At 32.6% G+C, this 14944-nt stretch overlaps 1 protein-coding gene across 2 annotated transcripts in view; it reads left to right on the top strand.

Annotated features, from left to right (window-relative positions):
• The window catches only part of LOC129914039 (cadherin-99C), a 166267-nt gene that overhangs the window by 91857 nt on the left and 59466 nt on the right, over positions 1-14944 (top strand). The window contains exons 1-3 of one of the 2 annotated variants that reach the window (XM_055993073.1): positions 6066-6173; positions 6315-6493; positions 11551-11673. In XM_055993073.1, coding sequence (XP_055849048.1) covers positions 6143-6173; positions 6315-6493; positions 11551-11673 — 333 coding nt within the window. In that variant the 5' untranslated portion in view covers positions 6066-6142. Of the gene's footprint in view, positions 1-6065; positions 6174-6314; positions 6494-11550; positions 11674-14944 lie in introns of those variants that run through there. The other variant, XM_055993072.1, reaches the window with a different exon arrangement.

Here is a 14944-nt window from a genome sequence, read left to right as displayed (position 1 = left end):
GAAACTCTTTAAGAAGTTTAAATGAAGCTTTACCGAAGCTGTGAGATTTGACAGATAGCTTCGGAAGAACTTGTATAGCTCTTTAATACATGTCTTATCGAAATTAAAAAAAAAAACAACTACAAAAACAAAAAAGAATTCTTTTTTACTTTCGGCCATCCTAGTATATTCATTAATGAAATCAAAAACTTAATCAGTTCAAATATCAGAAATGTAAAAAAAAAAATGTCTGAGCTAAGTTATTCAATGTCAAAACCAAAAAGTGTCCGAGCTAGATTATTCAATATCAAAACCAAAAATCAATTACTATACTTGGTAATTTCTGTAAAGCTTGTATAAATTCATTAAGCAGGCTTTTCCGACAACAATTTTTTTTTTCGTTTAAGTTTCTTTAACAGTATTTAAACAACTTATTAGAAGTTGTTAAACAAGTTCGAACTTCTATAAGAAATTAAATTCTGAAGCAAGCTCAATACAAGCTGTATAAAAAGTAGTATTAGTAGTAGAGATCTCAATTTATAGAAGCTGTTGTGCTAGTTGGGCCTAGCTCCTCAGATAAACTTTATAAAAATAAATTAATACTTAAATAAAAATCAACATAAATGCAACACAATTTAATTTCTTTTTTTCTTTTTCCTCGTTTTATTTCCACTCCTTTTATATCCTCACTCACCTTTTATTTCTCCTCCACTTGCGTTTGTTGATGACAAACTTTACAGTAGTCTTACAGTGTACTTCTTCCCACACTTATAGGATCGAATACCACTTTCGGCTACTGATGAGAAACTTTACAGGAGTATTTCATTGCACTTCTTATAAGTTTAATAGGAGTGAAAAAGGGGGCTTTTTTGATGATAAACAATGTTATATGAGTCTTTTAGGTGTGAAATTAGTCATGACGAGAAGCTTCTCACCATCGTTATAACATCGAAATAGTTAGTTGGGTGGCCGTCGGATGTGTGTTCCCATTATCAAAATACTATCCGATCAGACCAAATGGCAGCTAGTCTGTCCGGTAAGTTGGTCAATGTGAACCCCCCTATTATGACATTTTTTTCATAAGTTGTCAAAAAAGAAAATGAGTGCGTTCAGCACATCAAAATCTGTGTGTTTGGGTATGTTTGATTTCCTCATTTTCGATTTCGATTATAAGGCCGTGTGTGAATTGGGTTAAATATTTAACCTCTGTTAAATTTTTGACACTATTGAGGTGAATAAAAAAATTTTCAGTTGTATAGCTTATTGTTTAATATTTTTCTCTGCCTCTTTCTACCATGATACTACTCCTTTTCAATAAAAAAAAAACATCTGCCAACAAAATTTAACCTGGTCCCAGAGCCCATTAAATTTTTAACAACTTAACATTTTTATTCACCACAATAGTGTCAAAAATTTAACAGAGGTTAAGTATTTAACCCAATTCAAAAACGGCCTAAATCTTGTTTTGGGGAGATTTAAAGGCTTGGCCACACCGGAGGGTATGCGGTATAGCGGTAACGATATTTGTACTAAAAAAATTCCACACCTGAACGTTGATGTGTCAGTTTGGAAATTTTTTCATACAAGTACCCTCACCGCTACCCGCACCGCTACCGCATACCCTCCAGTGTGGCCAAGCCTTTAAGGCTTGGCCACACCGAAGGGTACATGCGGTAGCGGTACGGGTATTTGTATGAAAGAAATTCCACATCTGAACGTTGATGTGTCAGTTTAGAATTTTGTTCATACAAATACCCGTACCGCTACCGCATGTACCCTCCGGTGTGGCCAAGCCTTTATATTTGTATGGTAAATCAAGTGATTTACCCCCCTATTCTGGCAAACCTCACAAGTCACAAAAACCTCACAAGGTGATCATAACTCGATTTTGTAAAAATTTATTTCTCACAAACTTCTTACTAGCAAAAATCCAACTTGTGAGTTGTGACCTCCTTCAGAGCAGATCACAAAGTCGAAAGTTTTTGTGACGCGAAAACCTCACAAAATCAAAATCAGCTCACCTTGTGAGGTCCTCATAACTTGTGAGGTTTGCCAGAATAGGGCCATTAGAGGCCGTAGGCAAATCACCCAATTTTTTAAGATTTTTTCGGAAAAATAAATTTTTTAACTCACCACAGCTGTAAACCAAAATCGAAAAAGTGAATACGGTGGCACTACGGTAGGGAAAAATTCCAAGCCGGAACAGTTCCACACGGGAAATTGTATGAAAAAAAATTCCAAACCGGTGATTTACGTCAACGTTCACGTGTGGAAAAATTCCAAGCTGGAACGGCGACGACCGACGTTTACATGAGAAACTTTTCCACACGTGAACTTTGACTTTCTGGTTTGGAATTTTTTCATACAACTACCCGTTCCCGTAGGTACGCATCTCTTTCTGGTGTCGTCATTCCATTACTACTATTTGCCAAAAGAGAAAAGTGCAAATTTACAAAGTCATTTTGTGACAAAATTTTAAACAAAGATGAAAAAAACATAAATTTGGTTTCAAAACCATTTTTATATTTTTCTTTAAACATAAAATGAAAAACAAAATACGCAGAAGTAATTCTTCACGTATGATAACCCTAGACGTTCTTCACGTGTGAACAGGCACAATAATGCACACAAAAATAATGCACATGTAGCTGCTGAGTTATCTACGCTATAGGAAAATGTCATTTTGACTTTTCCAGTAGTGTTTTTTTTTATTTGAATTTTGACATAAGATTCTTGTTTCTTGTAGTTTATTTGAAAGTACACACAAGTTGTTGTTGTTCACTCAAAACCTTCAATATAAATTGATTACATAGGCAGCTTCCCTGCAAGAATGAAAAGCCATACGGGTAATTCCATGAAAAAGTGGACACGAATTTTGAACAAATTATGCAGTCATTTTTACTTATTTTATTAGAAAATTACTATTTATAAATAGCAACATAAAAATTCAGGGAGTTTAATAATCTTAACTGGTAGACCAGAATGTGTGTCTGTGGCTTGTGTCTTGTGTCGCTGTCAAAGTTAAAAAGTATGAAATTAGTATATTGGTGCCAGAATACGTAGCTGTGGCTGTGGCAAGGAAATTCGCTGTGGTACAAGTCGAGTCGACTTTTACTTCAAGCTACAAGCGGAATGACTTTTGACGTTTCTAATGTGGTTACTCAGTTAAAATTATTTTTTTTCAAGGCAATTGACATTTTTGTACGCCACATAATTCTGTTCATCTTTTCTACATTTTGAGCGAATTTATTTGACATCTTGTACCACGACGTTTTTCTTTGCTACAAGCGAATTTTCATTCTGTTCAACCAGTAAAGCATTTTTATAGCATAAGCTTGCCAGCAACAGAAGAATTTCACATGAAAATGACGGAAAAACAAGCAAACTGAAAATATGATGAGTCTAATAGTGACGATGACAATATCCCCAGTGGTCCGTTCTTTTATTGAACAATGTTAACTATTGTTGTTATGTCAAAAAAATCGTTGTATTTGTTTTTGTTAGATTTTGTTACAAAATGTCAACTTTGATTTAGGAACGACTAAATGTTACATTTTGTTGATCTGTCAAAAGAAAAATTTTTGAGATTAATTTTATGAATGAATAAACAAGAAAAAATTAATTTCGTACTGAAATAATTCTTTTTAATTGAATTCTAAGCAAATTGAAACAAAAATATGCATTCAATAATTTCAAATACGGAAACAAACAAGAAATTCTCTTCTCACATCATCCCCTCTCTTCACCATTTAGTTGTGTTTGACAGATTAACATTGAAACTCAAGTCCAGGAGCTGAGTTGAAAAAAGTAACAAAATGTAACTATTTGACACTTCAACACTGGATTTAGGAACGATGTTGTGACGTCACGATGTTACACTTTGTAACTTTTTTCTCATTTAGGAACGATGAAAGTTAACTATTGTTAACAATAGTTAACATTGTCGAATAAAAGAACGCATCACTGGTGAGTGCTAAAATAAGTTAACATTTAAGCAAGCTTCGTTACACACTATTCGATTAAAACAAAACTTGAGTGAAAATGCATCTTTTTTTTACTTTTGGAACCACAAATCGCAGGTAACATGAGTTACCAAAATAATGTAACGTGAGTTACCTAAATATTTAAAAATTTTTCCTTGAAATATTGAAAAAATGTTTGGTTTTGTCACTCATATTAAAAGCTTGTAATTTTGTATGTATGGAATCTTCATTGAAAACAAATTAAGATACTTAATTTCACATAAAAACTTCATACTGTCGGACCCTTAAAATTCGTGTCCGATTTTTGTAACGTGAGTTACCATCAAACTTTTATTTTTCCCAAGTAAATGTTAAAAATAAATACAATTTTTTTAGTGAATTATGAAAGTAATAGTTATGCTCCATTCATGGATAGTAATTTCGTATCAATTTACATTAAAATTGAAAAAAAAATTATTTATGTGTTGGAAATTTTTGTGAATGTAACGTGAGTTACCATGGAATTGCCCATACACAAACTTCTTCTAAAATCGAATTAAAATCGATCTCATTGCGTTTTACTTGTCGTAAATAATTCGCGAAGTCTGTTGTACTGAACAAAAAATCGATTCTTTTTTAATCTACATAATTATGTGAAATAAGATGTGAAATTTTTGAAGAGCCTAGTCGGCTTTCTTTAATCAGAATGGTATTGTTTTCTATTGCAATATCATTAGTCCTGAACTTATTAGGTAGGGTAGATTTGCCTATTTTCGGCCGTCTCCAGTTTCCGGCCACCTTTTGGAAAATCGTTATAGCTAGGGATTTCATAGGGTTTATTCCAAAATTTTGTTCTTATGCTGTTTTCTTATTTGTTAGAACAGCATACGAGGGAAAATTTGGAATAAACGCCTTCGAAATCACTAGTTATAACGATTTTTCGAAAGGTGGCCGGAAACTGGAGACGGCAGAAAATAGGCAACGCTACCCTATGTTATTAGAAATTAATGAATGTTATTAGAAATAAAATTTGTAGTTTTGCAAAAAAAAAAGTGAGAAGTAAAACTTCAGTCGCGTGTACATGTGTACACACACGTTTTTTTTTTTTGTTTGAGAACCTATAAAAAATTTTATACAATGTGAAAGCTTATTATTTCATATGACGTATCAATCTCATTTCAAAGATGCCTACAAGAAAAGTTAGAATTTTTTAAAGTCAACCATGTCGAATTTCCAGACTGAGATTACGGTACTTCCCACACTAGTGGCTGTTCGGGGGGCAACAGATCTCCACTGATGTTTTGAGGTTTTTCGCAAGTTTCTTGATTTAACATTGTGTAGCTTGTAGTTAGTCTATCGTTATGTGTGATATACCAATTGAAAGGTAATTGTATCAGGAAATTTCTATCTGCTCTTGTGGTGGCTGTCGTGGTTCATCGATTTATAAAACGTTATCACGTCAAAAAGAAATGGAAACTTTTCTAACCGAAACAAATATATTCGTAGATGCGTGCCTACTATTTTAATTGGTAAATGAGAAAAAAGCTTTAAATAAATTTTATTTTGATTAAAAAAAATGCCTGGACATCAAATTTTCCAACTCCATGATTTTGACCCGCATACATTATGTAAATAATGTGCATTTTAGGTGTATTGTATTTTACGATTGCAGAGTCTCGAAAAAAAAATTTAAGATTAACGAATTCTGATTGCGCCAATCGAAAGCGCTACAAATATTGAAGAAATAGTCGATTGACAACTTGAGAACTCAGGCGAAGAAATGTTATTTTTACGTTTTTTGAAAATAACACGATCATGCCATTTTTGTCCATTCAGGATTTATTCTCTTCTCTCGATTATCAGATCATTATTCTTAGAATTTTTGTTTCATTATAATGAAAAGAATAATTATGCTATTGCCACCCGGAAATTTTGAAAAGTAAAAAAATCTATGTCAATACCTATCCACTTCACTTCTTCGAATAATAATCTCAAAGCGATAATCAGTTTTCAAAATAAAACACAAAGCTCAGGCAGCTTCAGGCGGAGGCAAGTTCGCTAGTACAAGTACTTTGCTTTGTTCATATTGCTGATTTGATTTTATTGCCAATCACTTTTTTCTTTTTTTTGTCATTAATTTAATATTTTTTTTTTTTAATCAGAAAAGCAAACACGCACAACTTAATTTATGTAATATTCGTATGTTTGATTTACGTGGGAATAACGCCAGAGGTGTTAATATTTTTTAAGCACAAGTGAAAGCCCACAAAAAAAACTATATGAAATTGAATAAGAAAAAAAAATTAATAAATAAAACTTGTTTCCTGTCTAATGAATGAATAATAATCTTTTTTTTTTCAATTTTAATTTCAGATGTCGGCCAACAAACAAATCCACCCGAACTCCCAATCTTTGGTGATCCGTTCACGGAAATTGCACTCGATCTAGTCTTCCCAAAGGGTAATCCAACATTTTTGCTGAATGGCAAGAAGCTGCAGCTGCTGCAACCACTCGACCGAGATGAAGAAAATCTCAGTCATATTGTCTTCCAGGTGAGATGAGATGTCATTTAAATTATAGTCCATACATGACACTTTTGGGTTGGCCTAGTAAAATTTATAAAAATATCCGCAGTCTGTGGATGCAAGATAGCAAAAATTATTTGCAATATTGCGAGTTTTCAATTGAAAAAAGGGGTCGGAAATGTTGCAAGAAGTTGTTGGGAATTTTTCAGTTTTTTTTTTTTTTTTGATATGTAGTACAGGAAATTTTAAGAAAATCTTAGCCAGGATTTCAGCTTTCTGAAAAGGTTTCTGTGTTTGTCTATTTTTGTACAGATCTACTGATTTTCCACTTTTTAAGCTGATTTCGAACTTTTTGAGACTTTATTTTCTCGCAACCTTCACTAAACCCTTTAATAACCAACATCGCAATTGAGTTATTGACTTAAAAAGAGAAAAAAATTATGTACAACGCCATTTTTATGTGAGCTAAACTTTATGTGGCCTTTTAGGTAAATGTGGCTGTTTTATTTTTATTTTTTTTTTTTTCTACACACATGGCGGCCATAATGTCGCGTCTTTGGTTTATTGATCGTTTGTTATTCGTATAAATAGCGCCAAAGGCATAAAGCTGGTTTTTTTTTCTTTTTTTCTGATCTTATTTGAATTGAGCTAAACATTGAAAAGTGTCAAGATGTAAATGGTTGAAGTATTTTATTGAAATGTAGTTGTTTTTTATTTTTTTTAATTTTTTACTTTACTGGTCCAATGGCACTGGGTGGAAAGGGGAAAAATATAAGACTACATTTGCGCTTAATGACTTAATAAATTGTACACGGCACGTTATGGTTAGATTTTGTGCTTTTTTAAGTTATTTATTGAAATCCAAGGAGTTTTAGATTGAAAATCAATTAAAATGAATGTCTAAAATGTTTAAAAAAAATTGTTGTTAAATATCTATACGAATTTGGAAAGAGTTGACTTAATTTTTAATAAATTTGATTTTGTAGAAAAAAAAAGAGGTGTTAATTTAAATATCTATTTAAATTAAAAATGATGTGAGTTTAAAGTTTATTTTATTGATTTTAACTCTTACAAAGACACAATGCTGAATAAACTTGTTTGTTCCACTGAAGTCGATATTTAAAGGATTTTTGTGATATGATTGCAAAAAATATTGCCATTTGGATAAGAATAGCAAGCAAAAAATGTTAAATACCTTAGTAATTTTTTATTCTATTTTGATAAAATATAACCGCTTATTTTAGGAAGTGTTTTCACTTTAATCTTAAAATAAACAGTAATCTATTGAAACAACAAAAGATTTTAAAATGAAATGATAGCGATAAATTAATTAAGAACTTACAAAAATATCTTACAAAAAGATCTCGATTTATGAGAACTTAAAAAAAAAACTCATTCAAGAAGTTGTATCCAAAACAAAATTGGTACTGATGAAAAAAAAAACACAGGTCGACAAAAATAAAAATATTTTTTGTGCTTGGGTTTAATTTGCACTTTTTGGGTTCATGGTAAACCAAAACAATAGATAATCACCCTTTCCCCTCCTCAGATTTGACTTTGTAGTGTTGGGAGCAAAAATACAATTTTCATACGCTGTGAGTCTAACTCGAGTTTTATGAGCTATAGTGCAAGAACCGTGCATTGTACAAAAAAACTGTTAAGGTATAAAATGTAGCTAAATGAAAGCTCTTCATTTTTGCTGCAGCATTTTATTCGACTTAAATTATAAGAAAAAAGTTATGATGCCTACAATTGTTTTTTGCTCTGAAAAACCCTGTTTTTTGAGTTCAATCTGTAATATTTTTTGATCTAACTTCAACTTTGGAAACTTTAATACTTTTTTAAAAACTGCAATACCGGGATAAGTTTTAAAAATAATAAACCAGAGTCACACAATACAAATTTTTTTCCTCTTGTTGCTCTGAAATAAAAGTAAGAAATTGAGTTTTTACGAAACTTGAAACTGTTAATTAATTTGCAGAAAAATGGCGTATGAAATAAAAAATATTTTTATTAATTAATTGTTTCTTATTGTTAAGCAATGTTTTATTGAAAGAATTGTAAAAAACAAAAATCAATTATGGGCAGAGGAAGCAAAATACTGTTGCAAAGTAGGGAAATTTCACAAGAATTGCATATTTTATCGAAAACCGTAAGGATTTGGGCTGAACGAGCTACCAAATTCTGAGAGATCTTAAGTTTCGTTTCATCCATTACTTTCTAGACACCCTTTATATGCAACAAAATAATAAAAATACTATGCAAACAAATTAATTTAATGTTTCAATAAATAATAATAAATAAAGAATTTCAATATGAGTTTGACTACAGTTTGGATACAGTTATTTTTGTAGATTCAAAGTACCATCAGAGTGTATTACTTTTACCATAAATATTGAAAATAGAAGGTATCAAATAATGCCTCAAGCTCCCATTTGACAAAAATTCGAACAAAACGAAAATTTCGATTTAATTTTTCTTTTTTCTTCTTAATTTTCTTATTTTTTTTTTATTTTTCTGAACATGAATATGAAAACAGCATTAAAATGAAGAAAGTAAAACAAAAATCAGCCTAATCGGTTGAGACGTTCTCGAGTTTTTGCCAAAATTACGTCCGACAATTTTTGTAAAAGACAGATTTTCTTGAATACTGGAAATTGCTCTGCTGACTTCAAAAGCAAATTAAAAAAAAAAATATTTTCCAGATGAGTATCAATGTATCTATCATAATTTCCAAGCACAAATTTTGTGTTGACCTGTGTAATGTAACACATATTTTGGCTTTGTGAATGAAAAATTACACAATTGACAAATTGTGGGTCACTGAGGCGTATGTGTAACTTTTGTTTAACTATGTATTGCAAATTCTTCCCTTCGAATAACATTTACAAAACAACTGGATTACAGTATTTAAGACTTAACTCTATAAAAAGATAACTTCAGTGAAAAAGCGATCAATCCAGATTTTTATTTTCCGGCTGTGTTAGTTTAAAAAATAGAAAAATAAGCAATTCGCTTTTTAAAAAAGATGCATTTTGAGTAAAAGAAAAGGAGCCTTTTTTCTAGTTATATTTCTAATTCATGTTTTGTTTCCTTTTCGAAAATCTTATTTGGGATTTTATTAATATTGAATATTGTTAAAATCGGACTAGAGGTTTGTAGGATGTTAAAACTTAGGGAAAAAAAACGAAGAAAGTTGTGACGTCAGCTAAGTATATGAATGCAGTATTTGAGAGGGGTTTATCTTGAGTACAAATCTCAACTTGTATTATTTTGTCGGGTGTCCGCCATTTTGAAAAACGCATTAGTCTCAATATCTCGAAAACGACTGGTCGGACAGAAAACTTGCAAAGACTTTTAAGGTTGGAAATATAATTATCTTTCTTTCTCTAGTAATTTTTCTCAAGGAGTTATAATTTCAGAGTTACAGTACCGAAAATTGTGCGTTTTTTGATATTTTAAAAATTTTTAAACAACCATTAGAGTTAAATGGGAAATTACTGAAAATGAGATACTTTGCGGTTTCCTTACTCTAAAAGTATAACTCCTAGAGAAAAATGATATATCAGAGATTGCAAGTTTTCTGTCCGACCAGTTGTTCTCGAGATATTGAGACCAGGGCTACCTTTGCGCCTCTAAAGAGGCGTTTTTCCTCTTTTTTTCACCCAATCCACTTTCCCTCCACTTTTTAAAAATTGTCAAAAAATCCCTCTTTTCATATTTTGGTTCCTCTTTTTCCTCTTTTTTAAAAATTATGTACGTTTGATAAAAAAAATTGACATTTTTTTAAAAATCAAGAAAACATTTGACTTATATCATTTTCAATTATAAGGAATCAATGTAAAAAAAATATACGTTATTGTTTTATAGCGCTGATTTGAAATTTATAAGGTTATTTTTGATAAATTTTGTGTTGTTTCTTAAATAAATTATGCACAGGCAATGTTTTTATATTATTCTTATTATGTTTAAACAATTTTAATTTTAAGAAATTGTGTTAAAAGGTTTGTGTTGCTGTTCGGGAAAGGCACAACTGAAGTATTTCGTATGACTGTCGTACTCAACTTATTCTATTTTTACATTTTTTTATTGGGGCCTCCTTTTTTTGTCAAAATCCTCTTTTTTGGCCTCTTTTTGAAAATCTACGAAAGTAGCCCTGATTGAGACTAACGCGTTTTTTTTAAATGGCGGACACCCCACAAAACCATACAAGCTGAGATTTTTACTATTTTTCCATATTATTTAAGTTTTTTTTTATTCTGAAAGGGTACAAAACTTAAATAATATGGAAAAATTACCTAATAAAAAAGTCAGATTTCTTAATAAAATAAATTTTATCTCGGTTATTTATGGAATATTCTCAACAATTTTATACCATTTGTAAAAGAGAATTGAACACACTAACTTTTGAGGTAACTTGCCAAAATGTCGTAGTGCATTTTTCTTACACTACGGCTCATTGAATTAGGGTCATGTAAAAATGTTTAGTACTTAGTTGGTCAAAAAAGTAATATTTTCTTTAAAACTGATGCAGCTGAGTTAAAATTTTTGAATGCATTTGGTAGCAGGGTTATTCAAGTTTCCGTTACAAAAGAACAAATTGAGAAAAATTAAGATTTGTAATCAAGGCACATGAAAAACCGTCACAGGGTGACCCCTTTTTGCGATTTTTTTTCCAATGCCCATAACTCACAAAATATATGGGTCCGATTTTTTGTATTATTTTTCTGCTAACTGTCACGACCTACCCTATCTACCGTTTTCGTTTCGACGTTGACTTTTGAGACATCCTGTATAGATATGTATGTAAAACCTTGTATTATAGATTAACTTATCTTCACTATCTACTTAAAGGTATTTCCTTAAATGACAATTAAGTGTTTAGAATTAAGGTTTATGCATACCGATCATTTCTTCACTCTTATTTCTTTTATATATAAAGTAAACAACTATACATACATGTTCTATTAAAAAAAAAAACAGGACTAGTTCTCAACCCCAAGACTCCACTTAGCATTGTTAGAACCCGTTTCCCTTTAAAGCCCATTTTCATACTAATGCAAAATTTCCCTAATTTTTTTCAGGTGTCATGTACGATACGATCGTCGAACAAGAAACGTAACATTCCGATCATTGTGCGTGTGTCAGATGTCAACGACAATGCACCAAGATTTATGAACACACCCTACGAGGTTACAGTAGCTGAGGTAAGTGATATTAAATTAATAAAAAAAACAACATATTTTATTTAGCTTTTGTGTGCGCTTAAGTGCTGAGAACAATCAATCTCAGTTAACTTTAACAGCAACTTGATCTATTTAACAAAAAAAAAATAAAATTTAAAAAAAATACCTACCACGAAAAACTTGTTGGCCCATTTTTATTAAAAATGTTCAGATACTGAGAGCGAGACAATTGGTACATTTTTAGCCCACGGGCACCCGCATTCTCAAACACTCTATCGAAATCCAAAACACAAAGTATATACCTGCTCTGGTATATACCCAAAATAAGATTATCAACCAATTTATCTTCTCGATAGTTATTTAATAGTCAGCACGTAGGTTGCAGTTGATCCGAATTGAAAATTCCTTTTGGCAACAAAACGACAACGCCGCTGATCGTTCCGAGTCCCGACCCGACCCAACAATCGTATAGCGTTGCCGTACGTCGCGTCGGTCGTCGATGGCAAGTAAATGGATCAACTTGTCCCAGCACAGATCACGAACATGTAAATCGAAGGTAAAGTAAGTGCGCGCGCATGGCACACGATCTTTTTTTTTTTTTTTCTTTTTGGTTTTCGGTCTTTTTTATTCGGATTCAGATTCAGATTTGGATTCGGATGCCAAAGCTTAAAACGTATACAATCTACATACTTTGGGATTTTGCGATTGGAGCGCGCATTTACAACGATCTAGGATCAAACAGCTCGTGGCTCAAGAGCGCACAGAGGGATTCAGATTGCATAGATTACGATTACGGTGCGAGGCCGGGACGGGACGGGCTGGGCCGCTTCGTCAAAGGCGGTCTCTTCGCGAGATTAACGATCGCGGTTTAACATTTCAGCGGAGGCCGTGTCGTCGTCGGTCGTCGTATGTGTGCAGCAATTGACGTGACATCGTAGTTTACTTTTTTCTTATTTTTCAATTATTTTCTATGTGCGAAGGAAGGCAGATATCCTTGATGTAGATTTTTTGGGTAAATAATCGCTGACGTGAAGCTAAAACGCAATCAGCGTAAATCATATTATGCAGACTTCCAAAGTCGGTAAAAAAAACATATGAAAAAAACCAACAAACTGACACCGAAAGTGACAGCAGGAATAGGAGTTGGCATTGTGATATTATGCGGTGTCTGCATTATATTTCTTGGTGAAATGGCAGCAAAAAAGGCAATCACATTGTTGAAGTTTTGCATTATTGCAAAACAGGGGACTTTGCATGCATTTCATGAATTTATTTTAAGGTTTTTTGCATTGTTTTATTCAGTTTTGTTTGCCAACGCCCACTTTAACCTTAAGATTTGAAGGTAATGTCAATGCAAAAGGGCCATAAATAGCATGCACCACAGCTGTTTGGAGAAAAATTTCGGGGCACCACCGCCGCACCACCACTGTACCACGTCCACACCATTTAATTTTGTATGGAAAATTCGCCGCACCATGATACATAATTTAGGATTGAAAAATAAAAAAAAAAAAAACTACCGACGAGAAGGAGATTCGAACCCGAGTATCCAGAGCACTTTCAATTAGAAGTCCAACGCTTTAACCACTCCATCATCAAGTCACGAACTGGCAATGGTGCAGTGGTGCACCGCGGTGGTGCGGCGGTTTACAAATTTTTGATCATTGTGCGGACGTGATGCATCGGTGGTGCGGCGGAATAGAAATTTCTGATAATAGTGCGGACGTGGTGCACCGTAGGTGCGGCGTTCAAAAAGTGCGGCGGTGGTGCAGCGGAATTCCATTTTTACTCGATTTCAATTTCAAGGAAGCTTTGTTAATTTTAAATTTTAGTTTCCGAAGTTCCAAGCGAAATTGCTGACAGTAAGTCAACTTAGTTCACTCAAAGCGAAAAAATTTTTGATGTTTGCCCGGTTTGGATGTTGTATTGAAGAGGGATTTATATTTATGATTTGTATTTTGTATGTCTGTTACCGAGTAAAAATAGAAATTAAATAAAAAAAAAAAAAACATTTTTATCCACCGCACCATCGCAGACCCGTTTGGTAGGAAATTTTGCCGCACTACCGCCGCCGAAGCAAAGCCGCATGCGTTCACTTTATATGGAATATTTCACCGCAAAATGATAATTAATTTTTGATCATGGTGCGGATGTGATGCGATGGTGCAGCGGTTTTTTCGATTTTCTTTATCATAACTTAAGATTAGTGAAAAAGGTGTTTTTCTTAATCAAATTTTCTTAATACAAAAGTTAAAAACTTCAAAAATTCTAATTATTTTTATATTTAATTTTCTCATATAACAGGAAAAAATAACTCAACTTTTTCTGAAAAATTATGAGTGACTTATAAATATACATAGCTCCAATCAGTCTCTTAACACTCTTTTAAGATGTAGTACTCACAAATCTTCTTTACTCATCAACCACCCATTAATATTCAAAATGAAAAAAAAGACATGTTCCATCCATAACATCCGTAACATGTTTAATATGAGAAGAAACAAGCTAAAATGATGTGTCGATTCCAACTATATGACATTAGTCATCCATGGGTGTCATGTTCAAGTGAAAGTGACCAAATTCGATTGTGGGTTTAAGTTTTTAAGCACAAAAATTAAGACAGACAAAAAAATAAAATTCAAGAAATCTCTTCTCGTAAAACATTGGAGAAATGTCTGCAAACAGCGTGAGCCACCAATCTGGTGTCTCCTGGATGGTCGATTCTCCTTGCAGTCAGCTTAAATAGTGCACATGACAGCATTTTGGATGCATGGCATTAACCAGTTTAACAGTATTTCTTTCATATCTTTTTTTTTTTTTCGTTTTAAAGTCACAGGCATAGACTGTAACGACAATCTCGTTGTCGTCGTCGTCGACAACGACGTGCAACTTGAACGATGTTTCTAGCGCTAGCTTGTACGTGTGCTGCTGCATTGTAGATGCATTTTTTTCCTGATTTTTTTGTATTTGTTGTTTGTATTTTTTTATTTTTAACCTTTTACTTAAACAAAACGAGGATGTTTAGTTTTGCTAGTATACTTGTGCGCTTATAGAGTCCAAGTACAGTTATGTGTTTTTCTTCAATTCAATTTCCCGTTGTATTGATTTTATTTGGTTTTTAATTTGCGACTTATAAAGGCACATGGCTCGTTTTTTTTTTTTCTGTGTGTGGAATGGCATCGATTTTTCTCTTCTCCATCTGTCAGCGTGAAATGTATAATGGAACTCGAGAAAAGACAACCACAACAACATCAAATGGTACCAATAGTATAATAAAGCAATCGGTTGTTGG

This window comes from Episyrphus balteatus, chromosome 3, assembly GCF_945859705.1.
Source record: "Episyrphus balteatus chromosome 3, idEpiBalt1.1, whole genome shotgun sequence".
NCBI classification, from domain to species: domain Eukaryota; kingdom Metazoa; phylum Arthropoda; class Insecta; order Diptera; family Syrphidae; genus Episyrphus; species Episyrphus balteatus.
The sequence above is the reverse complement of the archived record's forward strand: the minus strand, read 5'-3'. Positions and strand labels throughout refer to the sequence as shown.